This window comes from Rhinolophus ferrumequinum, chromosome 17 (genome assembly GCF_004115265.2).
Source record: "Rhinolophus ferrumequinum isolate MPI-CBG mRhiFer1 chromosome 17, mRhiFer1_v1.p, whole genome shotgun sequence".
Lineage (NCBI taxonomy): Eukaryota > Metazoa > Chordata > Mammalia > Chiroptera > Rhinolophidae > Rhinolophus > Rhinolophus ferrumequinum.
Genome location: NC_046300.1, coordinates 66,367,315 through 66,391,733, shown reverse-complemented (window position 1 = coordinate 66,391,733; position 24,419 = coordinate 66,367,315). Strand labels below are relative to the sequence as shown.

The following is a 24,419-nucleotide window of genomic DNA, read 5'->3' as shown; positions in this document are numbered from 1 at the left end:
ATGTGGATCTGCTCTCCTTTCACCTTAAACATGTTGGAAGCAGCAGTTTTGCCTCCCAAGCCTCAGTCCTAGCTGGGACCATGTCCTGAAGGCTCTGTCTCTGGTATTTTAAGTGGTTCCTAGTGGTATTTCTAGCTATTTCTAGGGAGACATTCCACAGCTGCTCCTGTTGGAGTGAACGTTCACGGGGAGAAGGAGAAGGAAAGGCTGAGTGATTTGAGAGCCCCGCTTAGTCCTCTGGCCTGAAGTTCCAGCAGTTTGACACCAGCACAGAAACCCACTGAAAACAATAGCCCCATTGCAACCCAGTGTGTCTGGTGGAGACTTGCCCATAGTACATAGTTAAATAACTACTGTATTTATGTTTCCCATACATGCTTTGTATTTTCCCATTTGCACATGTTTGCTCATGTATTGCTTTCTCTTCTCCTTGTTAATAATTTGCACGTCTCATCCATCACCAAGGCCCCATCCAAATGCCACCTCCTCCAGGAGGTCACCCCCCTTTTTTTTTTCGCTGGGTGGGAATAATTTCTCTCCTCCGAGCTCACACTGAATCAGAAACAGATCCTGCTGGAAGAGCCTTGAATCCAAGGAAAGTCAAAGGGACTGAAGCAAGAAAGAGAGATTCCTACCAATCTATCCCCTAGAGCAGTGGGTTCCAGAGTCCTGTATTCTGTAAAATTAGTAAACAAACAAACAGGGTGGGGTGCAGAGGGCTGCTGACATAGGATGCTGATGTTTAATGTTGTACATACATCTATATAGCCAGTATTCTACTGAAACTATCCTATCTTTTTTTTTATTTTACTTATTTTTAAATTTGTATTAAATTTATTGGGGTGACAATGGTTAGTAAAATTATATAGGTTTCAAGTGTACAATTCTATATCGTCTATATATTTCATTGTGTTCATCACCCAGAGTCTGTTCTCCTTCCATCACTATATATTAGACCCCCTTTTCCCTCTTTTACCACCCTCTTCCCCCCTTACCTTCCGGTAACCACTAAATTGTTGTCTGTGTCTATGATTTTTTTGGTTGTTTGTCTTATTCAATAAGTCAGAAAAAGTTGAGAGCCATATGACTTCACTCATATATGGGATGTAAAACTGAAAAATGAAACCATTCTTTCATAAAAGCATGTTAATATCAAAAAAGTAAAAGGACATTTCAGAATAAAAGTAAGTCTCTAAATTGAAAATATTTAGCTTCAAGACCCAGAATTACCTTTCAATGTCTCTATTTCTAGCCTTTTTTCTGTATATATGTATACAAATACATACCTACATTAAAAAAAAAAAGATAGAATCATGCCCTACATAGATTTTGTATCCCTTTTTCTTTTCTTAACATGAGGTCATGAATATTTCCCCATATCATTGAACAACCTCCCAAAATAGGACTTTTCATAGCTGCAGTCTTATTATGATACAGTCTTATTGCAGTGGAATGAATTGCTCTCAAATATAAATTGGACTCGTCAGGACTTCCCTGTTGTATAGTGTATTTGTCAAGCATGGATACCTAGATTGTCTAGGTACTTCCTCAGCAGCTCTTCCTCAGTTGTGGTACAGCAGCAGTCTGCTGTGTTTTAAAGAGTATACCTTTGAATTAGAGATGAGAGATTCGATTTTAATAACAGCTGTCACTTGCCAAGCTACTGAATTGTGCCAGATTCTGTGCCGGGCTTGCCTTGTTGTAAGCATGCCAAGCAGGGCCTGTCTCGTCAGTCCTTCTCTGGGCACAGACCCCACAGAGCAGGAGGCTTTGGGCATGTTCAGACCATGGGGCTCTGCTCTTAGCTGATTCGATTAGAGTTGAACTTGGCCCAAAGGCAGGGAGGGAGTCTGCTGACCTATAAAGCTTTATTAAACCAGGGGTTCTTGATTCTGGAAGCACACTTGGATCATCTGAGAAGCTTTAAAGAAACACTGATACCTAGCCTCCTCTGCAGACAGTGGAATCACGAAATAGGGCTTCTAAATAGGGAACAGCTGGGATAATCACACTGGTGCTCGCAGAAATTCGAACTGGGAGGTGTAAAGAGAATGAGGCCCTTGGTGGCAGATGCAGAGGGTCAGAGATGCATGGAGGAAAGTCACAGAGCGGATCTGAGTCAGTCTTGCAAACAACTAAGAAGAAGAAGAAATGAGTCAGGAGGAACTCTGCATGAAGAAAACATGAAGCAGGGTAAAGTCACCAGCTGGCCATTGCGAGGGACTGGGTGCAACGGGTGCAGACACATGGAGGGAAGTCATGTTGCCCTCCGAAGTAAAGATGCAAACACTGCTTCCCAGAGCTCCCAAATCAACCGTGCATCCCGACACCACACTTTCATCAGTCCCAATCCTGAGGCTTGACTCTGCCTGTGCTTACTTGTGGAGTTAAGAGGGCATCCGTTTTCCTTATTTGCGGATCAAATCGGTGGCCTGCTTCAAAACAGTAAAAAACGTTTATTGTTCCTATTAGCTCAACTGAAAAGTCCAGTGGGAGAATGGGTTTCAGGAGAGGCATAACCCAGCTGCTGAACAACGTGACCTCACCCCTGTTTCTGGTGGTTTCTCTGCCCTGCTGTCCTCGGGTATTAATTTTATCCCAATTTAAATTTAATTTTAACCCAGTGGTACCTCGGTTTTCAAACATAATCTGTTCTGGAAGACTGTTCGAGTTCTGAAACGTTCGAAAACCGAGGCACAGTTTCCCCATAGAAAGTAATGCCAAATGGATTAATCCGTTCTAGACCTTTAAAATCAACCCCTAAAATTGCAGATTTAGCATGAATTTTACTATCTAATGATACTATAGCTACATAAAATGTATGGCATCGTAAACTGAAATGTTTGTCAACGGAGACGTTCGAAAACGGAGGTACCACTGTACTTTCTTGTTAATATCCATCAGAGAAGACATGATCTGTGTTCCAGCATCCCCAGCAATTGTCCTCAGATTCACTCTGATTGGGTCAGTTCAGGTAAACCCTGAATCAGTCACAGTTCTCTGAAGTGGAATGTACTGGTTGGCTCTGTCTCAGTCTCGTGGCCACCCCTAGAGCTGGGGGTAGCCATGGGAGTGTGCTACTCAGCTCTGTCTCGCGAGAGAGCCTCAAGGTGTATGACAAGCTGACAGTTTCTGGCTGCCACATCCTCCCTTTGGGAACCAGTGTTCACTCCGAGGCCACGTTGTTCCCAGGCTGCGCCTAGCCACTGACTGGCATAGCCAGGCGCTAGAGCCAGGCCATTCCTGCCCAACAGGGGACTCCTCTCACAGTCAGTCTTTGCTGTGGCCTCCCTCTTGCCCTTGAAGACTTCCTCAGGCTGTGCAGCCTGGTTGTGTGGGGCTCCCCCTGCCCAGTCTTCCCTCCCTCCCTCGCTTGTGGTCCCAGACCCTCCTCCCCTCTTTACCCTTCACAGAATTTGCAGTTGTAATTCTATCTGGGCTTCTGCTTCCCAGAGGACCCACCTGGCACACTTGTTATCTGAGCTTCCCTTAATGAGCCTCTGATTTTCACAAAGGAGCTCAAACATACTTTGCCCTGCAGGCACCTGGGGTAGAGACTAGCCCCATTATCCAGGAGACCAAGGTTCCAAGCTGAGTGAGTGGCCCTAGGTCACCCATGCAGCAAGGGCCAGCCCTGGATTCCAAACTGGATCTTCCCCTCTCTGCAGCCCAGGCTTTTAACTAGCGTTAGGTGCTGTCCCTTGTAGAGTGCTGAGGTGGCCTGAGTCACTCAAGGTCACCTGGCTTGGGGAGGAGATGGTGAATCCCAGTGTGTGTCCACTTCAGTGGGCTTTTCTTGACTTAGTCACACTTTGGGGGTCAGGGACAGAATCTGTCATTCTCGCTGTCCCATGGAGATTTGACAGGTGACATGTCAACATGAGGGACATTCACTGCACATAAATCATCCTGGGACGGTGTTTAATTTAAAAGAAAAAGCAGTCAGGCTTGAGAGGGATGGGAAAGCCAAAGCGTGGCAGTGGTCAGATGGCCACCACCCAGAATGTGATGGCTTGGCCCCTGCTCCCTCTAGGCTGCGGTGGCTGTGAGCGCTCCCGTTTCAGTAAGCCGTGAGGGTGCCTGTTCTCCTTATGTGAGCCCACCCCGCTACTCTGCGGCATTGTCCATTGACGTGTCTAATTATGTGTCTTACAACTGCAGAACTCCCCCAGAGTGGCGGGGCCCTTCTGGTGGAATGAGGAGGATGATTCCTCCAACTGTTTCCCCAGCGCTGAGGGTGGAGTGGCACTGCACCCAGGTGCTCAGAGAAAGGAGATCCCAGTGGCAGGTGCTGCCTGCAAACTTGCCAGCCGCAGTATGTGTTTAATTACAGAAGACTGAGGGGACTATTTTATTTAAGGTTCAGATGGACTTCTGAGCCAGCTCCAGAAGTTAGTTAGCAGGCCTAAGCTGCTGCAGAGGGGAGACACCTGGGTCTTTAGTTGGGGGCAGCATGCTGGGAATTTCCTGACGTAAACACAATCACCTGCAAAACTGAGGAGGCTTTAATAGAGAAGTCAGAGCCCCATTCTCACCGCATCCTGCACGCTGACTAAATTGTTGTTTGGCAAGAAGCAGGTCCCTAAATCAGAAGCATATCTCCTTGTCCTCCCAGTAACACTGTATTTCTGTGTGTGGAGACCTGGCTCAAGAGGCCCATGGAAGTGTCAAGTGGAGAGGACTGCATAGAGTAGATCAAAATTAGGCTCTCCTTGGAACCAAATGCCAACATGAGCTTTACAGTTTGCAATAGTGCTTTCTTCTACGTAGCCTTGTTTTCAACAGGGGCAGCCAGCAGTGGGCCCATTTTTTAAAATAATTGTTGTACTTTTCAATTAGAGTTGAAATACAATATTATATTATTTCAGGTGCACACCACAGTGATTAGACATTTCTATAACTGAGGAGGTGATCACCCCGATAAATCTAGTCCCCCAATGACACCCTTTTAAAGTGAGGAACCTGAGAGACGCGCAGGCCCCCCAGACTGAGCACACTGTAGTGGCCGTTGAGGACCCCGTCAGTGGGAACCACGAGACACCTCACCCAGGATGAGGAACAGGGGCTGTCAAGCAGGGGGAGGTTGGGCTGGGCAGAGCCTGCCTTGTATGGAGGGATGACATACGTGAGGGGTCACAGTGCTCTGATGGCTGGTACAGAATGGGGAGCAACAGCTGCTAGTGGATTGGGAAGCAGCCACATCCACTTGTGGGCCCAGATTCAGCTTTGCGTAACGTTAAAAAAGAGAGAGAGAAAGGAAGCCCAGTATCCACAACAACTGAAAAACAATTGAATATTTATTGTACTCATTGGTGAACTTCATTGTAAGGCACAGCAAATATTACAAAGTCTTCTCCCTTTCTCCCTCTTTCTCTCATTCTTTTGCTCCTTATTACTCTTTTACCATAGCCACTGCCTCCTTAAATGATTGAAAATAACTTGTGGAAATTTGTTTTCTCCTTTGGTATATAAGTACCTACCCTGTTTCCCCGAAAATAAGACCTAGCCCGACAATCAGCTCTAATGTGTCTTTTGGGGCAAAAATTAATATAAGACCCGGTCTTATTTTACTATAATATGACCCGGTCTTATATAATTAACATAATATAACATAATAATATAATATAATACCAGGTCTTATATTAATGTTTGCTCCAAAAGGCTCATTAGAGCTGATTGTCCGGCTAGGTCTTATTTTCGGGGAAACACAGTACATAAATACTAGCCTTGCCTTTGCATCTTTGTCTGTAAAGCCTAAACTGTTTTTACCGTTTGACACTTTACAGAAAAAGCATACTGAGCCCTGACTCAGAAGTGGGGTATAGATACCGATCTAGTAGCACTCTGGGTCCTGGCCTGGGGCTTCCGGTGTTTTCCATGTCCTCCTGGGGGAAGCTCTGAGGGAAGCTGGGATGAGGGGGAGGAGGCTCCCGCATGCCAGTCTGGAAGAGCCATCTATGGGAGGAGACAGAGCTTGCTTTTGAAGCTAATCTGCTAATCTGTTTGCAATTGTCACAGGGGCCAGCCAGAGGCATACTTGTTTTCCAGGATGGGGAGTGACTCACATCTAGCTGATCATTCCTGGGACTAGGAATGGTGGAGTTCTGCTTCAGGATTTTCTTTACAAAAGGGCTGTAGCCCTTCTGTGATCCTGCAATAACAAAAGAAGATGGAGACTAGCTCAGTGTGCGGTAACTGGGAGATTTCATATTCCAGAGACAAGTAACGTGACAGGTCAAGCCTGTCTCACTGGAGTATGTTTTCGACTAAGAAGTAAATCACCCTCTAGAAACACCTTCCCAGAGCATATAACATATATAACCGTACGTGTGACATGGTCTTCTCCAACTTTGTGGTATCTTCCCATATACTATGGACACCCCTCTTGCCTTTTATCTTGGGACACCGTCTCCTGTCTCCTTTCTGAGCATTTTTCACAGCTTGTCGTCCTAAACATCTGCCCATAGTCACTTGAGCACTTGGGCAATAGTGGGCACGACTTCTGTCTGTCTAGCATCCTCTCAGGGAAACCATTCCTGTCCCACTCTGTAATAAAGCTGCTCAGTCCCTGTCAATCGGAAGGGCTGATCCTACTACCCTCTAATCCCACCACAGGGGTGAACCCACAGCCCAGGTCTGGCCAATCAGAGTATCCTATTCTTTTGGCCACAGTGATTGGTTCAGGATGGGCAGATTATCGTAAGCCCAGTCAGTGAAACTGCTCCTCAGAACTTTGGCCAGAGCCATTAGAAATGGTGCTTTTTCTTCCTGAGTTGGTAAACTGGAAGGAAGCTATTTTTGAGTGACTGATGATGATCTTTATAACCATGTGAGGAAAACCTTCCTGGAAAAGGAATCTCATATATAAGATAACAGAGATGGAGGGAAGGAAGGCAGAGAGAGGAAAAGGGGGACTCAGCATCCCACCCAAGCTAGTTCAACCTGAGAACTTTCAGTTACCCAAGTCAGTATATATATATACTGACTATACTGTATATATATATATATATATATGTTTTTCCCGCCTCTAAGCTGATCTGAGTAGAGTTCTGTAACTTGCATCCAAATACATCCTGATCAATATAGGGGTTTTACCAGGTAACTTGGCACATTGGGTTCCTCCCGTTGGTACCCACAACCCCTTGTCACATAATTTTCAGTGTCCTACCACTGTGACTCTGGACTTAGAGCAATTTTCATTGGCCCACTGGGACGTTTGCACATGTGATGCAGGCACAGTGGGCAGCTTGGCCTCTCTCACCAGATCTTAGAGCCCTTCTGCCACCATAGGAACAAGCCTGGCATAGTGTCCAGGATGAGGAGCAATAAGTGCAGCCTAGATGAGCTGTCTGAGCTGAGCCCCCTACACCAATCAGCCCAAGCTGTTTTGAATGCTGACTGTAGATAAAAGAATGAGCTCAGCTGAGGCGAGCTGAAGAACCACCCAACTGAGCCCAGCCCAGACTGCCAGCCCACAGAATTTTGAGCTGAATAAATAATAGATGTTTCAAAGCACTAAGTTTTGGGGTGGTTTGTTAGGCAGCAAAAACTGATACATAGGTAAAAGGGAAAAAGCTATTATGAAAGGCACTAAAAGAGTACAGCTTTTCACCTGGTGGCTCTTTTAATAGCTAAGAAAAACAAGGGGCTGTGATATTAAAATATTGCCTGAGCTCAAACCAACCCCAGCTGCAGACCCCCCAGTATGTAAGCAAGGAGCCCAAGGTACTGACTCCTGAGCATAGCCACCTGGTAGGGACCCCCTGAGAAATCAGTGCCTGGCACTGCCCCTCACAGCCATTCTGGACAGCATTCATGGTGTCCCCATGGCCAGCACAGATGTGCCTTTAGAATGAGGGTGCAGGTACCATCTGATGATTTAGAATTCCTCTTAGTTGTGTCCTGGCTATGACAGTAAGAGTCAAAAGGTAGTAGCATGTTGATACATAGTATTTCATAATGCCCCCCAGAAACCATGTTGCTCCTTTACAGGCCTGAGTTAGTACACTTGTAGTAAGTCTCTCTGACTTGGTACACTTTTACTCTTTTATGAGGGCGATTTGCTAGATGTAATTTGCCATTTTCTCTTTATATGATATTGTTCATATCAAGTATTAAAATATTACTGTTAAAATAAGGCCTGAGACAGGGATAGTGTAGGAGGCTGCCAAGCTTGCCCTGTCCCATGATCACTTTGAAATGTACACCTGTACATAGAGCAGTGACTCCTGGGAGAAAACAGAGTGGTTGCACAGCTTCTGAACAACAAATGAAAGCGACCAAAGTAGAGAAACTGGCAAATTATCATAGCTGCGGCTCAGATTTACTGAACACTCACTCAGCACCAGGCTCTGGACAAAGGGCTTCACCAGCCTGATGTCCTCCATCCTCAGTGCAGCTCAGGGAGATAGCTGCTGCCGGTCCCAATTACAATAAGAGAACGGAGTCACCTGACCAAGATTACAGTTATTAAATGTCGGTGTTAGCAGCTACACTTGTTTCTTTTTCTTTCTTTTTTAATTAAAGTTTATTGGGGTGACAATTGTTAGTAAAGTTACATAGGTTTCAAGTGTACAATTCTGTATCACATCATCTATGTATCACATTCTGTGTTCACCACCCAGAGTCAGTTCTCCTTCCATCACCATATATTTGATCCCCCTTACCCTTATCTACCGTCCCCTCCCCCCCTTACCCTCTGGAAACCACTGAACTATTGTCTGTTTCTATGAGTTTTTGTTTCTTCATTTGTTTGTCTTGTTTTTTTATTATATTCAGTTTTACATACCACATATCAGTGAAATCACATTTGTTTCCTTAAAAAGAGAGACTAATGATGTGTGGGCTAGAGAAATGAGGAGGCTTCATGAAAGACACATATCACCTGCTTTAAAGACAGTTGGGATTACCACCTGCTAGCTCTGTGACCTTGAGCATCTTACTAAACTTCCTTGGGCCTCAATTTCTTTATCTGTGGAATGGGGGTGATCATTTCCTCTTCCCAGGTGGTTGGGGGAGAGAATTGAATGAGAAATAGAGAGCTCCTAGCACAGCATTAAGCCCACACTTGAATCTCAATTCCTTTCACTTTTTCTTCCACTGGAAGAGACTAGATCATTTCGATTTCCAGTGACTGACTATCCAGTAGAATTTAAACTGCATGAGAATTTGGGTTTTCAGTTACCTTGTTTACTCTGTATCCCCTGAACAGTACCTGGCACGTCACATGCACTGAGTACATGTTTCTTGAATTGAGTTCCATATTTCTGTGAGGCTGTCATTTTGTGAGATGTGACTACCATTTTCCCGAAAATAAGACCTAACTGGAAAACAACCTCTTGCATGATTTTTCAGGATGACATCCCCTGAACATTAGCCCTAATGAATCTTTTGGAGCAAAAATTAATATAAGACCTGGTCTTATTTTCAGGGAAACACGATAGCAGTGGCATCCTAAGTGCTGGTTGGTATTGGGATCAGGAGGTATAGGGGACCCAGGAGCAAAGCTTTACAAGGAGGAAGGGAGAGATCCACTCTGATCTCACTCAGTAGCCCTCCAGGAGCCAAGGAAAAGGGACTAGCCACGTTCTTAAGAGCTCAGCCCTGGCCATGCAGCCTGGAGGAGCAGCTTGGAAGTGGCTGGAAGTGCCGCATGAGTGTCCTAACAGCAGTCCATGGATGCAGCTCCTGCCTCTCTTCCATCTCCCAACAGTGTCCTGGCCTCTGCCTGGCAGCCCTGACCCATCTGTACAGTGGCCAGGCTCAGAAAGAATCCTTCTTTGATGCCAAATATCAGCAGGGCTCTCTGACGGTGTCAACTATTCAAAAACAAACACAGCACTATCTGTCTGCAGTTGGCACTGCTGTCATCTCCCTGGGCCCGGAAGCTGCCCAGTGTACCTCCACCCCAGGCCTGCCTGTGGTTTCCTTATGAAGACATGTCCACTCTGAGCATTTTGCCTTAATTGGAGAGATGATGGGGTGAACAAGAGGCTTTGAAGTGTGTATTTGAAATCAATTTGCTCCTTGAAGTGGCATGAAAACAAGTCTCAGGGATGTCTGCTGTGGGAATTTCCTGGGGGCCACACAGCCCATCTCTGCTAATGACCTGTAGCTAATGGCCTCTTACACCTTTCATTCTGAAGAGATTGGCAGAAGTGGTGATGGGGTGGAGGTGGCTCCCTGGGGAACAAGGGCCTTTTAGAGGTGGCTTCACCCACAAGGCACAGCCTCTGAGAATCAGGGGTAAGAGAGGAGGTGGCTGCAGTAGCTCGTACAGTGGAGGTGACTGCTCTGGAGGGATGCTGGGCTCCTTGATCTGAGATCAAAGAGATTCAAGAGGTTAAGTTGCCTATGACCCCAACCAGCTTCCTGAAATCTTTGAAGGAAATAGGTGTGGCAGCAAATGTTTTGGACTAAAGGCCAGAGGAAGGCATATATACGAGGTGTGATCACAATATGGTGAATGCTTAAATTTAAAAAAAATATTACAGTAAAAGACACATTGCCATTAATCCCCCTCAAAATTCCCCCCCCCTTGCTTTGAACACACTTATCCCATCGTTCTTGCCACTTTCTGAAGCAGTTCTGGAAGTCCTCTTTCATGAGTGTCTTTAGTTGCACTGTCGTGGCTGCCTCAGTGTCCTGAAACATTTTGACTTTGGGGCAGAGCCAGAAGTTGCACGGTGCCAGATCCAGTGAATAAAGTGGATGAGGACACACCAGAATGTTTTTATTTGACAGAAATTGGTGTACCAGAAGCGATGTGTGACACGGAGCATTGTCATGATGGAGGATGATTTACGGGACTCTTTAAAAGGCACCTTCTCTCAACCGTATCTCACACCCGACTGACTGCACCGAACAAGTTGAAACTTGTCACATACTGTTACTGAGGCTCGATGCACCACTTCCCGTATTGAAGATCCCTGCCTTTCCATTGAATGGCACTCAGCAGCAGCATTCACTGTATTTTGTGATCACAACAGAAAGGCTCCATATCACATGTCACTTCTGGTATATGGCAATTTCTATCAAATAAAAACATTACAGTGTGTCCTCATCCACCTTATTCACAGGATCTGGCAGTCTGTGACTTCTGGCTCTTCCCCAAAGTCAAAATGATTCAGGACGCTGAGGCAGCCACGACAGCGCAACTAAAGACACTCACGAAAGAGGACTTCCAGAACTGCTTCAGAAAGTGGCAAGACAATGGGATAAGTGTGTTCGAAGTGAGGGGTAGTATTTTGAGGGGTTGTGGGGACAGAGTCCCAGAGAGCAGTTTCCAGGCTCTCAGCCTCACGTGGAAAGGTGCTGACGCGGGTAGTAGATGGCCGTCAGCTGTGGCTAGTTGGCCATGAGCTGTAACCAGTTAGCCAATTAGCCACTGATATAACTGTCATGGTTGCGTTGGTCAGTCGGTTGGTTGGCAGGCAGAAAAGTGGACAGCAGGTTGCATGTCATGTGGCTCCATCCTCCAGTGAGACTATAGTGCCTCCAGTGAGATTATAGTGGTATGACTCCCTTACCTATGGCTCTGTCGGTGTTCCTTTTCAGCCTCACCATATTCTGTGTCCACCTGCTGAGAGCAGGACCAGAGACCCTGCATTATAGTCACCTTATTCAGTCAAGGGATAGTCAAGAAGTTGTTTTTCATAACCACCCTGAGCGAACAGAAGGGAAGAACAGAGGGGCCATGAGTTTTATCATCATCACCTGGTCAATGACCTCCTTTCCATGAACATATCTTGGCACTCAGCAGCAGTGAGAATTCAAGGGGCTGGGCGGGCTCTGAGTGTCAGGGGCCTTCAGAGACTCATGCCCATGGGTTCTCATCTGGCCTGACCACTCAGTGAGCCCAGCTAGCTATTTGGTGATGGGGTGCAGGAGGAGAGAGGAAGGAAGAACACTGAAAAGCACCTTCTGACTGCCAGGCACTGTGCCATGGTTGGTATTCGTTTCCTAAATTTATGCCTCAAACATTGTGCATCCTTTCTCAGCTGAGAAAATGGAAGCCACAGAAAGTTGAACCAATCTACCCAAAGTCATAGAGCTAGGAAGGGGCAGAGGTCGTTTGAATGTAGAGCAGTCACAATCAATGTTTCTTCCACACCCTGCTCACTTCCTGAATTCCTAGGAATGTTCAGACTCTCAAGGGTGTATTGGTGAAATTTATGGTATGCCTCAAAACTAGATTAGCTATCGCTTCTAGGTAAATTGTTCTGTCCCTGAAGCCAAGAAGAGAGAAATGGTGGATGTGCTGATGGCTGCCACAGAGCAGGGCCTCTGTACAGGGCAAAAATGCCCAGCCAAGGAGTCAGGTGGGGACTTTTCAACCCATGTATCATCTGCCTGTGAGCACACTGGTATTGGACTTTGTCAGACCAGAGAAGGGCTGCTTGCCAAGTCCTGCCCCCCACACCCACCCAGACAGTGCCTATTTAAATAAAGTGCGCCAAGGCACTGCCTTGGTTTCAGTTTTCCTGGAAGCACACCTGGAGACAGATACTGGAACGCAAGCCTGTTTTCTAGGAGATGACCCCAGGAAGCACTGGTAAGAAGAGGGAAGTCAGACAGGGAAGGGCACAGGTTGACCGGGTGTGTCTCGATGGTCATCGTTGAGTACAACTAGAGCGCAGCGCCACTGGGGAGCTCTGGACACAGTGGAGAACGGTCCCCTGGGTCATCCTTGTCCCACTGCCCCATGAGCCATCACTGAGGGTTGTTCCAGGGGCTCCTCTGCCCCCTGCACACAGGCTGTGTGCTCCTAGGGCGGCAGAAGGCCCTTCTGCAGGCTCACACTGTTCCCCATGGGCTGTCCTGGTTGCAGTATGTGCAGGGTATGTGGGCACGGTGCGGGCAGCACCTATCCAGGCGTCCTCCAGGCGAGCCGGACACCATGGACGGACACTTCCGCTCTGCCGGATCGCATCGGCCCCAGCACCCGTCCAAGTCCCAGTCCCTCCATTCATCAACCGCAGGATGAGCACAGGCATTCACCTTTGAAGTTGTCCTCCCACAGTCTAGACTGGGATCACTTCTGGATGAAAAACCACTGCCATGAAAATACTATCGTGACATAAATCCTCATGACTTTATAATCAAGCCTGGGGTCTGTTCCTGGCTCTGATGTGTATCTGTTTCCTGTAGCCTTTCTTCATTTCCTGCCTCTTTCACTTCTCCTCCACCGTTGGAAGCCAGTAAGGAAATCCAGGTTTCCTGGCTTCCCACCTTCCTGTTGTTATCCTGTGAGCCTCTGGAAGAACTGTTGGTGGAGCCGGATGTGGGTTTCCCAGATCTGCACAGGCTCAGGGGTGAGGACTTTGAGGTGGGCAAAGGCTTGGCTGGGGGCCTCGTTTTGAGGTGGTGCTTGTTCATTTATTGGGGGTGACCAATGGAAATTATAGGGGGCTCAGGCCACCCTTGGTATTTCCCCCGGAAAGCTGGATTCTTGCGTCTGCTGAGTCCCCAGGCCCCAGAACTTGCAGCCCCTCCCAACACTCTTCCTGGACCACTGGTTCTATAGTTTTGCTTGTTCTCAGGCTAAATCACCAACCTCAGGAGGAACTGAAGCAGGAGTTAGCAGAAGTGTAAAGAGTTAATTCAAATCAGAAACCCCCAAAGGCAAAATTGTGACTATTTGAGTTTCAGTTTCCTCCAGCTCTGTTGCCGTTGTCGTTGTTCACCAGAGGTTTTTGATTCTACTACTTTCCAGTTACTCTTTACAATTTTTGCCTAGAACAGAAACAGCCCCTAAGCAGGGGAGCTGAACCCTGCTGCTCCTTTTGACACTATCGGTATAATGAGGTGTGAATCCCACAGATGTCGCTTGGAGGCCACAGAGTAATTTACACCAGTTGATGTGATGAAAGGAAGTCCCCGTCATCTGTGGCGCCTCGTGGAGATCTGTCCCGGTCCTGTGTACACAAATGTCACCCTGAATGTGTGCCAACGCGAATGCTAGTGCTCTCTTGGATTCTGCTCAAAAGCCCCAAATAAGAGTGAGAGATGGGCCCACGGAGGTCAGACCTGGACCACCACCGTACAGGGGTGAGGACATGCTCCTGTGGTTCACCTGCGAGGCAGAATGGCCGAGAGGTCACAGACATGCTGTGGGGACAGAGTCCCAGAGAGCAGTTTCCAGACTCTCAGCCTCACGTGGAAAGGTGCTGGCTCGGTTATTAGATGGCCATCCGCTGTTACCGGTTAGCCATTAGCCACTAATATAACTGCTGTGGCTACTCTAGGGTTTGATTGGTTGGTAGAGAAATGGATGGTGGATGGTGGATTGCGCCTAGCAAGTGCAGTTGGCAAGCGGATTGTGGATTGCGGATCGTGTTGATCCTACTTGCTGTGTCTCGCCCGGCCGCCAGCCAGACCTAGGTGCAGGAAGACGCCTCGTTGGGGTACTGACGGATGTTTGCTTTTGTGTCTTGACATCCGCAAGCGAGACTATAGTGGTATGACTCCGCTATCTATGGCTCTGTTGGTGTTCCTTTTTGGCCTCACCTTATCCTGCATTCTTGTGTGGAGAGCGGGACCGGAGTCCCTGCATAACACATGCACTTAAGGCCAGCCTCCTTGGGCACGAGTCCTCACACTGACCTTTACAGGCTGGTAGCCTTGGAAAAGTCACTACCCACAGTGCCTCAGTTTATTCATCTGTATGTAACATGGGGTGAAAATCATGCTACTTCCTTATATGGTTGGTGGGAGTGTTAAATGAGTTACTATATGTAAAGTACTTGGAAACATACCTGGCACATAGTATTTGTAAGGGTAAAATTCAGTAAATCAATAACGCAGTTAGACTTAGCTAGTTTACAGTTTAACTCACTGCAGAGCTCGCTATCTAGCCACCTGTAATTAAACTTAGTTTGCATTTTGATCCCACCTGATATTCAGCTATTTTCTCTTTGTTTCTCCCCTCACTAATTAACTTAAGAACTCTGTTCGCTTTCTCAAGGCTACCCATACCTCGTTAATCCATTTAATTAACACGTTAATCCTAACCTGGAAAGAGCAATTTTTCAATCGTCAGGCGCCCAACACCAGACTCCAATTTACAACTCCCTTGCAGTTTTTACAACTCCCTTGCAGTTTTTACTGGTGATGCATAAAAGCCCTAGGCCAGGGTGGCCGAGTCTGAGTAAAGACCAAGTTCAGAGTCTGGAGATAACATTATTTTCAAACAGATCAGACCCCAGGAAAAATTGTCAGCTCTCAGACCTGCCTGACTGGCTCCCCCTTTCCTATATAAGAAAAAGCTAACCTGAAGTTAGATGCAACTGTCCACTCTAAGACTCTGCCCTGGCAAACTCGTTTCTTACAGTATTTCTCTTTCAAACAGAAACCTGTGGTAGCTGTCATCTTTGGACACTGCCATGGGGATTCTCTCTGCCCAAACTTTAATAAAACTTCCTTTGTTCTCCTAGTTTTCCGAGCATCTGAATTCCTTCACCTTTTGTGAACAACTAGGGGTTAATTCTATGCCAGGACAGTATTTCTCAAATCAGAAAATTCTCTTATTTTCTTTTTCTGCCTACTCCAGAAAGGTTCTGAGGGATCTACCAGGGAAGACACACAAAGACCAGTAAAATGAAGACAAGAACTCAAGAACCACATAAGGAAACAGGTAAGGAGAGAGGATTGTCACCTGATGTATTAAGTAGGACTCTTTGGGCTGCAAGGGACACTGGGCACCTGCTGTGTCCCAGGTGGCATGCTCATTGCTGGGTTTCCAGCAGTGACCTGTAGAATTTACTGTCATGGTGTGGAATTAAACCCTGGTCGTTTGCAAAAGGTGAAAGCGTTCACAGACTCTATAAAGTGGGAGAGTGAAGGCAGTTTTTATTAAAGTTAGGAAGAGAGAGAATGCCCATGGCAGTGTCCAAAGATGCCGGCTGCTGAGGGCAGTAAGGAGAGAAACATGGGCAGGGGGTGGGGGTGGGGTGTCACCAGGGCGGAGTCCAGTGTCTGAGGGTGGACAGCTGCACCTAACTCCAGGTTAGCTTTTTCTTATATAGGAAAGGGGGAGTCGGTCAGGCAGGTTTGAGGGCTGACATCCTTCCTGGGGTCTGGTCTGTTTGAAGATGATGTTATCTCCAGACTCCAGATTCCGGATTCAGACTTGGCCATCAAGGCCTGGGGACTTTAATGCATCACCAGTAAAAACTGCCAGAAGTTGTAAATTGGATTCCAGTCTCTTGGTGCCTGAGGATTAGGAAATTGTTCTTTCTAGGTTAGGATGTTGTTAATTAACAAGGTATGGGTAGTCTTGAGACAGGGAACAAAACAGAGTTCTTCAATTAATCAGTGAGTGAAGAAACAAAAAGAAAACAGATGAATATCAGGATCAAACTGCAAACAACTAAGTTTAATAACAGGTAGCTAGACAGTGAGCTATGTGGTGAGTTAAACTGCAAACTAGCTAAGTTTAACTATGTTATTGATTCTCTACATTTCACCCTTACACTTACATTTGAATGTGTGGATACAAACAAAACACAAGTAAACAAGCAAATAAATAACTTCAGAATAATGAAGACTATGAAGAAAATAAACAGGGTGGAGTGAAAGGGAGGAGTGAGGTTGGGAGCAACTTTAGATTGGATGGCCAGTCTCTCCAAGCAGGTGATGTGACAGGAAAGAACCAGCCACGTGAAGCTCTGGAAGAACTTTCCACACAGAGGGAGCAGCATGTGCAAAGGCCCTGAGGTACACAGGAACTTGGAGGGTTGAAAACATGAAGAAGGCTGTGATGGCTGGAGCAAAACAAGGAAAGGAAAGAGTGGAAAGAGACCAGTTTGGAAAGGCAGAATGAGGCCAGATCACACAGGGTCTTGTCAGGTATAGAAAAGTAGTCAACTTTTAAGGACCTTTGTGGGCTTGAAGCAGGACAAACCATTTTAAAATATTTAGAAACGGAACTCAAGGGAGCTTAAACAAAAACAGGAATTTATTTAAAAACCGTGGGAATGTCTCAGGGAAGCCATGGCAGGAATAGAGCTGAACTTAAACACTGGAGGGCAATTTTCCACCCCCACAGCTGGCTTTCTCTGCACTCTCTAAACCCCAGTCCACATGGTAGAACATGACAGCCAACTGCTTCTGGATTATATGAGCTTGACTTCTACAGTCCAGCATCCCAAGGGCAATGCATCTCTCAGTTCCAACATGCCTCAGCTAAGGACTTAGGGGCTGACTTGAGTCAGGAGTCTATTTCTGGACCTATCAGCTATGGCCAGAGTGAGGCAGGACCACACTCAATAACCTGCTTGCTTCTGAGTAAGGATGGGGTCAGATTGGGGGGAATAATTCTCCAAAAGGGAGGTGAGGGTGTAGGGTGGAGCAACAAAGTGTCCAAGTTGCCAGAAAACGAAAAACTAAAGAATATACCTAGAAGCAAGCTCAGAATTTATCTCTGAGCTTCCTGGGAGCCAAAGCTAAGAAGAAATATGAATGGGCTTCAGAGTTCTAATCAGCTAATAAAACATGGTGGAGCAGGTCATAGGAGAAAAAAGCATTTTCTTCTACTAAACCTTCTTAAGAGGTTCTATATGGAAGGAAAACTGAGAAATATAATGGATGATTCATCAGCGACTATTTAATTTAGATTCCTCAGATGATTTAGGTTTTCAAAATGTGTGGAGATTCCCTCTTGCCGAGTTCTGAAGGTAGAGAGGCTGTCATGGAATCTCAGCAATGTGGGGTGGGCGGGATGTTTATGGGACACCAAAGTCATGTCCCACTGTGTTTCCTTCTGATGACCTGATTGGTTCCCAGAGACTTCAGCACAAGGGTTGAAAACTCAAATGCCAGTGTGGCAGACCAGGGAGATGTGTGTGAAGTGGGCGGGGTGTGAGGAAAAAGCCATTATGATCATGGCAGCTGTCAATCCAGTTCAGTAAGCAAGGAGACCTGGAAAAGCTGCTCCTCTGCTCTAGCCAAAAGTGGCCTCTAGGGCAGATTGCCTTTCCAAGAGGAACTGGAAATTCTGGATTGTTAACACATGAATGTTGACAATTAATTTAAATCTGTTTAAAAACTCCAAAAGCCAAGCAAAATAGTGGTGAGAGGTGAATATAGCCTGCAGCCATGGGTGTATAGCCTCTGGTGTTCCTGTGACCAGTTAGCCTGCCTTCACATAAAGGACACGGGTGGCTCAGCTGGCTTTTGGTGGGAACTGGGCACAATGAGACCCCTAAGTGCAGAGACTCTGGGTCCTGTGCAGAGCCCAGGCTCTAGAAGCCAAGAGTGTTGCAGCCCTGCCCATCTTACTCCCTTACTCTCCCTGTTTCAGGCTCTGCACTAGGCCCCAGGTATCCAGTGATGAGTAAAACAGAACCATACTTACTCTCAGATGGTTTATATTCCAGTCAGGGAGCCAGACTTTCAACAACAAGCTCCACAATGAAGTAGTTGTAAGAAGTGCCAAGAGGGAGACCTTTAGGAGGTTGCCTTGGGTGTTTACAGCAGATCTGACCTTGTCCCAGGGGGTGGGGTGTTGTAAAAATTCCCTTGAGGAAATAACTTAAGCTGCAATCTTAAAGAGAATATGAGTGGCGGGGGAAAGGGGGTGCTGTCATTCCAGACAAAGGAAGCAGCTGTGGTGGCCCAGAGAGAGGAAGGGACTCATCACAGGAGGACAGCGTTACCAGATGGGGCTGGACAGAGAAGGGAGCTGATTTTGTCGGCCGTGTTGAAGACTTAGAACTGTTAAGAAAAATGATCCAAACTTAGAAATTAGGGCAAAAAGGAAGATTATAGATTTTTTTTTAAATGTCGGACTAGAGCATTATTTACTAAGCCTATCCAAGGATGATTTAGTTCTTTATGAGATTGTACCTTTGTTTGACTTTGCTATTCACTGGTTGGGTCTGATTTCTGTGAAGTCTATGTGCATCTGTAGGTAACTGTCCTCCTGCAGAGAAACCAATGATTTCTGTCAGGTAGAGAACATAATCCCAAAAGTTATTGCTTTATCATCCTGAAGGACTTTAGACGGTTTTGTTTCTAACTTAAAAAATGAACAAATAAATAAAACTTACTTCCATACACTTTTCCTGAGGGACTATATAAAACCCCTTGTCATCAAAAGCTTTTTGAACCAGCTCTGCCATACCACTGGCTCTCATTAATGAGTTAAAGAAATATATCACACATTTATTCTGTATCAGTGTAAGACTAGTGTTTTCAGAAATCACTATGTTGAAGAAATCTGCATGTGCATGACAGCCAAGACATGGAAACAACCTAAATGTCTAATAGACGGATGAATGGAAAGAAGGAATCTTGCAATTTGCGACAACATAGATGGAAATCCAGGGCATTATGCTAAGTGAAATAAGTCAAATACTATATGATCTTATTTATATGTAGAATCTTAAAAATATGAACTAATAGATACAGAGAACCGGTTGGTTGTTGCCAGAGGTGGGGGGTGAGGGATAGGGGAGTGGGCGGAATGGGTAAATGTGGTCAAAAGGCACAAGCTTCCAGTTATAGAAATCAGTCATGGGGATGTAAAGAGCAGCATGGTGACTATAATTAACAATACTGTGCTGTATATTTGATAGTTGCTCATCACAAGAAAAAAAATCTGTAGCTATGTGTGGTGGGCAGACATTAACTAGACTTATTGTGCTGATCATTTCACAATATGTACAAATATCGAATCATTATTTTGTGTACTTTAAAATAATACTATGTTATATGTCAATTAGATCTCAATAAAACTAGGTGGGGAAAGAGTTGGGTTTTATTCTTCTGAACGTTGTTCTTTGACAGAAATTTCTCCTAATCATGATGAGAAACTGTAGAGGGTTTTAAGTAGAAAACTGCCATATCAAATTTGCTTCTGGACAACCAACTGAATAGGAGAATATTTTTGCAAACATTAGCCTCGATAGGAGCTAATATCCAAAATATACGAGGAACTCATGCAACTCAACAACAAAAAAAACAAACAACCCAATTGAAAAATGGGCAGAGGACCTGAAGAGACATTTCTCCAAAGAGGACATACAAATGGCAAATAGACATATGAAAAAATGCTCAACATCACTAATCATCAGAGAAATGCAAATAAAAACCACAATGAGATGTCACCTCACCCCAGTCAGAATGGCTGTCATCAACAAGACAAATAGTAACAAGTGTTGGAGAGGCTGTGGAGAAAAAGGAACCCTCATACACTGTTGGTGGGAATGCAGACTGGTGCAGCCATTATGGAAGGCAGTGTGGAGGTTCCTCAAAAAATTACGAATAGAGTTACCATATGACCCAGCAATCCCTCTCCTGGATATCTACCCAAAAAATCTGAAAACATCTACACATAAAGACACGTGTGCTCCAATGTTCATTGCAGCTTTGTTTACGGTGGCCAAGACATGGAAACAACCAAAATGTCCTTCGATAGATGAATGGATAAAGAAGTTGTGGTATATATACACAGTGGAATATTATTCGGCGGTAAGAAAAGATGATATAGGAACATTTGTGACAACATGGATGGATCTTGAGAGTATAATGCTAAGCGAAATAAGTCAGACAGAAAAAGCAGAGAACCATATGATTTCACTGATATGTGGTGTATAAACCAAAAACAACAAAAGAACAAGACAAACAAATGAGAAACAAGGACTCATAGACACAGACAATAGTTTAGTGGTTACCAGAGGGTAAAGGGGGTGGGGGGTGGGAGATGAGGGTAAAGGGGATCAAATATATGGTGATGGAAGGAGAACTGACTCTGGGTGGTGAACACACAATGGGATTTATAGATGATGTAATACAGAATTGTACACCTGAAATTTATGTAACTTTACTAACAATTGTCACCCCAATAAATTAAAAAAATAAAAATTTGCCTCTGGAAGTTATGTTAATGTTCTTCTGAAAAATTAAGAGACACTGGCTCCTATTTTGACTGTAAAATGAGGGGCCTTTCCCTCTTGCGACAAATAATTTGTTTGAAGACCAATCTGCTGGTGTTATCATCAAGTATAGGTTTATTATAGGGTCTTTCTACAAACATAGGAGATTCTAATCATTGTATTGTCCATTTTGTTAAGATTTAAAGCAGAGAATAATAATTCATTGAGATCTAAACTAATGAATTTCACTTATAATAAAATGTTTTAGAAAGGTTTCTTTTCTCCTGGGTCTCCCCAGGAGGCCCAGCTCCAACAGAAGTGGAAGCACTCTGCCACTGGGCAGATTGCTGTTCAACTGTGCCAAGTGTCAGAAGATTGGGCCATTTCTTTAAAGTGCTTAAAAAAGGTGTGTGTCAGGGGGTGCAATACCAGCATCCATTTCCATAAATCATTGAATATGAATTTAAAATCATCTAGTTGGAAAAATGTTGAAATTGCACATGATAACTGGACAGTGAGGGAAGCAGTATTGGGACTGCAGAAAGCAGACCAGTCATTGTTCTGGAGCTTTTGGTAGTCAGAATGAAGGGACCATACAAGCTGAGGCAGCCACACAGAGCCAAATGGGATCTCAACTAAGAAAGTCACCGGGGAGCCGGCCCTGGTGGATGGAACTCCTAGCACTGAAGGCTGCCGTTTCGATTCCCACAGGGGCCACAGGGCTCTCAACCACTAGGTTGCCGGTTCGACTCCTCGACTCCCACAAGGGATGGTGGGCTGCGCCCCCTGCAACTAAGATTGGAAGGACAACAACTTGACTTGGAAAAAGTCTTGGAAGTGCCCACTGTTTCCCAATAAAGTCCTGTTCCCCTTCCCCAATTAAAAAAAAAAAATCTTGAAAAAAAAAGTCACCAGGAATTATGATAAAATATTATCTATGTTATCTCCTTTAATCTTCACACACTCGTAGGTGCTTTTTATCACCTTGCCTCAAATAGAACACTAGAGCTCTGAGAGGGTTGATGACTTGCCGGACAGCATGTAGCTAGTAGGTGACTGAGGTGACTTTTGAATCTAAGTGTTTTGAATTCAATCACTTCAATATGTCTTCTTGTGATCTGCAAACATTCTTCACTTCAGGTGTCATTTCTTTCAGTGTTTATACTCCAATAAAAACATTCAAACTGATATAATAGGAAGACTCTGACCACCTCCATCCCCACCCCACAGAATTAATGCTCAGCTTTGGGTAATTGACAGATAATTGAATTAGGAAATTATGGTTCTGTCATCCCTCCCTCCCTGCCTATATTCCTTCCTTTCTCTCCTAAGTATGTATCCTTCAAGTTTTTGCTCAGACATCATCTACTCAGTACAGCCTTTCATGGCTATCCTGCTTAAAATTGCACCACCATGAGCCCTAACCACTCTTGTCTGTCACCCTATTGTATTTTTTCTTTTTCTCCCCCATAGCACTTATCTTTTAAATATACTATATAACTTACTTATTATCTTTATTGTTTTTTGTATGTCTTCCCCTAACAGAATTTAAAATATCATGAACACAAGAATCTCTGTCTATTTTGTTCACTGGTGTATTTCATGTGCCTAGGACAATATCTGGAATGTAGTAGATGCTTAATAAATATTTGTTGAGTGAATAAATAAATGTATACCTGTTATATGGCCATATGTGGTTTAATGAAAACCAACAAGGAAAGCAAACCATTATTATTGTGCACACCCATGTTCTAAGTGTTTGCACATATTCTCTCCTTTAATTCTCATAATGTCACAACTGTTATCACCATGTATAGGTGAGGAAAGTGAGGCCAAGAAAAACAGAATAACTTGCTCAAGGTTACACAGCTACTTTTAAAATAAATTTTGTCATGGTATAAATTTCTATAATAAAATGCATCCACTTTCAGCTTACAGTTGATAGTTACAGATAACGCCTGTAACTATCACCCAAGCGTGATGTGGAAACTTTCTATCACCCCTGACAGTTTCCTTATGCTAATTTGCAGTCAGTTCCCTCCCGCCCCTGGCAACCCCAAATCTGTTTTCTGTCCTTATACTTTTGCCTTTTCTAGAACATGATGTAAAACGAAATCATACAGCAAGTACTAATTTGTGCCTGGCTCTTTTTTCAGCATAATTATTGGAGACTCATTCATGTATTGCGTGTATCAACAGTCGTTCCATTTTTTAGTGCTGAGTAGTATTCTATTATATGGGTATACCACAGTTTCTTTATCCATTTGCCTGTTGATGGACATTTGCGTTGTTTCTAGTTTTTGGCTATTAGAAATAAAGCTTCTGTGAATACTCATGTACATGTTTTGTATAGACATCTGTTTCCATTTCTCTTGGGTAAATACCTAGGAGTGGAATTGCTGCAATTTTTGGTCACTCTTTTTGACTTTGGGAGAAATAGCCAGTTTCCCAAAGAGTTTCCCAAAGTGTTTGTGTCACTTTGCGTTTCCACCGGCAGTATGAGAGTTCCGATAGTCTACATCCTCACCAACATTTAGTACGACCAGTCTTTTTAAATTTCAGTATCAAAGTTTATGTCTAGCATTACCTCATTGTGGCTTAACTTTTCATTTCCCAAATGACTATTGATGTTGAACATATTCCATATGCTTATTGACCTATAGTATATCTTCTTTGGTGAAGTATTTGTTCAGATCTTTTGCCCATTTTAATTGGCTTGTCCATTTTAATTGGCTTGTTTGTCTTAATATTATTGAGATTAAAGAATTCTTTTTTTTAACTTTTTTTTTTTTATTGGGGAACAGTGTGTTTCTCCAGGGCCCATCAGCTCCAAGTCATTGTCCTTCAATCTAGTTGTGCAGGGTGCAGCTCAGCTCCAAGTCCAGTTGCCATTTTCAATCTTTAGTTACAGGGAGCGCAGCCCACCATCCCATGTGGGAATTGAACCGGCAACCTTGTTGTTAAGAGCTCACACTTTAACCAACTGAGCCATCCGGACGCCCCTCCGGTAGCTCAGCAGCAGCTTGTTGTCTTCAGTCTAGTTGTGGAGGGCGCAGCTCCCTGGCCCATGTGGGAATCGAACCAGCAGCCCTGTTGTAAAGAGCTTGAGCTCTAATCACCTGAGCCATCCAGCTGCCCAAGAATTCTTTATATATACAATTCTCTGTCATAGATACATAATGTGAACATTTTCCCCCAATATGTAACATGCCTTTTCATTTTCTTAACGGTATATCAGAACCATTTTGAACCAAGGTCTTCATTCCTTTCCATTTTCCCAAGTAAGGTCTATTTTGAGGAATACTACCTGTAATGGGTAAGAAAATAATCGAAATAATCATGAAAAGTAACTGAAATATCCAGAGGAAAAACAAAATACTAATCTGTGTTTGTGTGGGGGATTTAGAAACAAATTACCCTAAAGGGAGGCTGAGGGAGGTGGAGAGTTAATCAGTAACCCAAGATCAATGTTATTTTAATTAAGCATAATAAGAATAATGAAATTATGCACCTCTTAGGATTTATGGCTTAGCTATTTGTATG

At 44.6% G+C, this 24,419-nt stretch overlaps 1 protein-coding gene across 4 annotated transcripts in view; it reads left to right on the top strand.

The window, feature by feature from the left end:
• The window catches only part of SHQ1 (SHQ1, H/ACA ribonucleoprotein assembly factor), a 221,105-nt gene that overhangs the window by 158,964 nt on the left and 37,722 nt on the right, over positions 1-24,419 (top strand). For 2 of the 4 annotated variants that reach the window (XM_033133193.1, XM_033133194.1), the window contains exon 11: positions 15,551-15,634. In XM_033133193.1, the coding sequence (XP_032989084.1) occupies positions 15,551-15,596 (46 nt within the window). In that variant the 3' untranslated portion in view covers positions 15,597-15,634. Of the gene's footprint in view, positions 1-15,550; positions 15,635-19,198; positions 19,345-19,788; positions 19,951-24,419 lie in introns of those variants that run through there. The other 2 variants (XM_033133196.1, XM_033133195.1) reach the window with 2 other exon arrangements.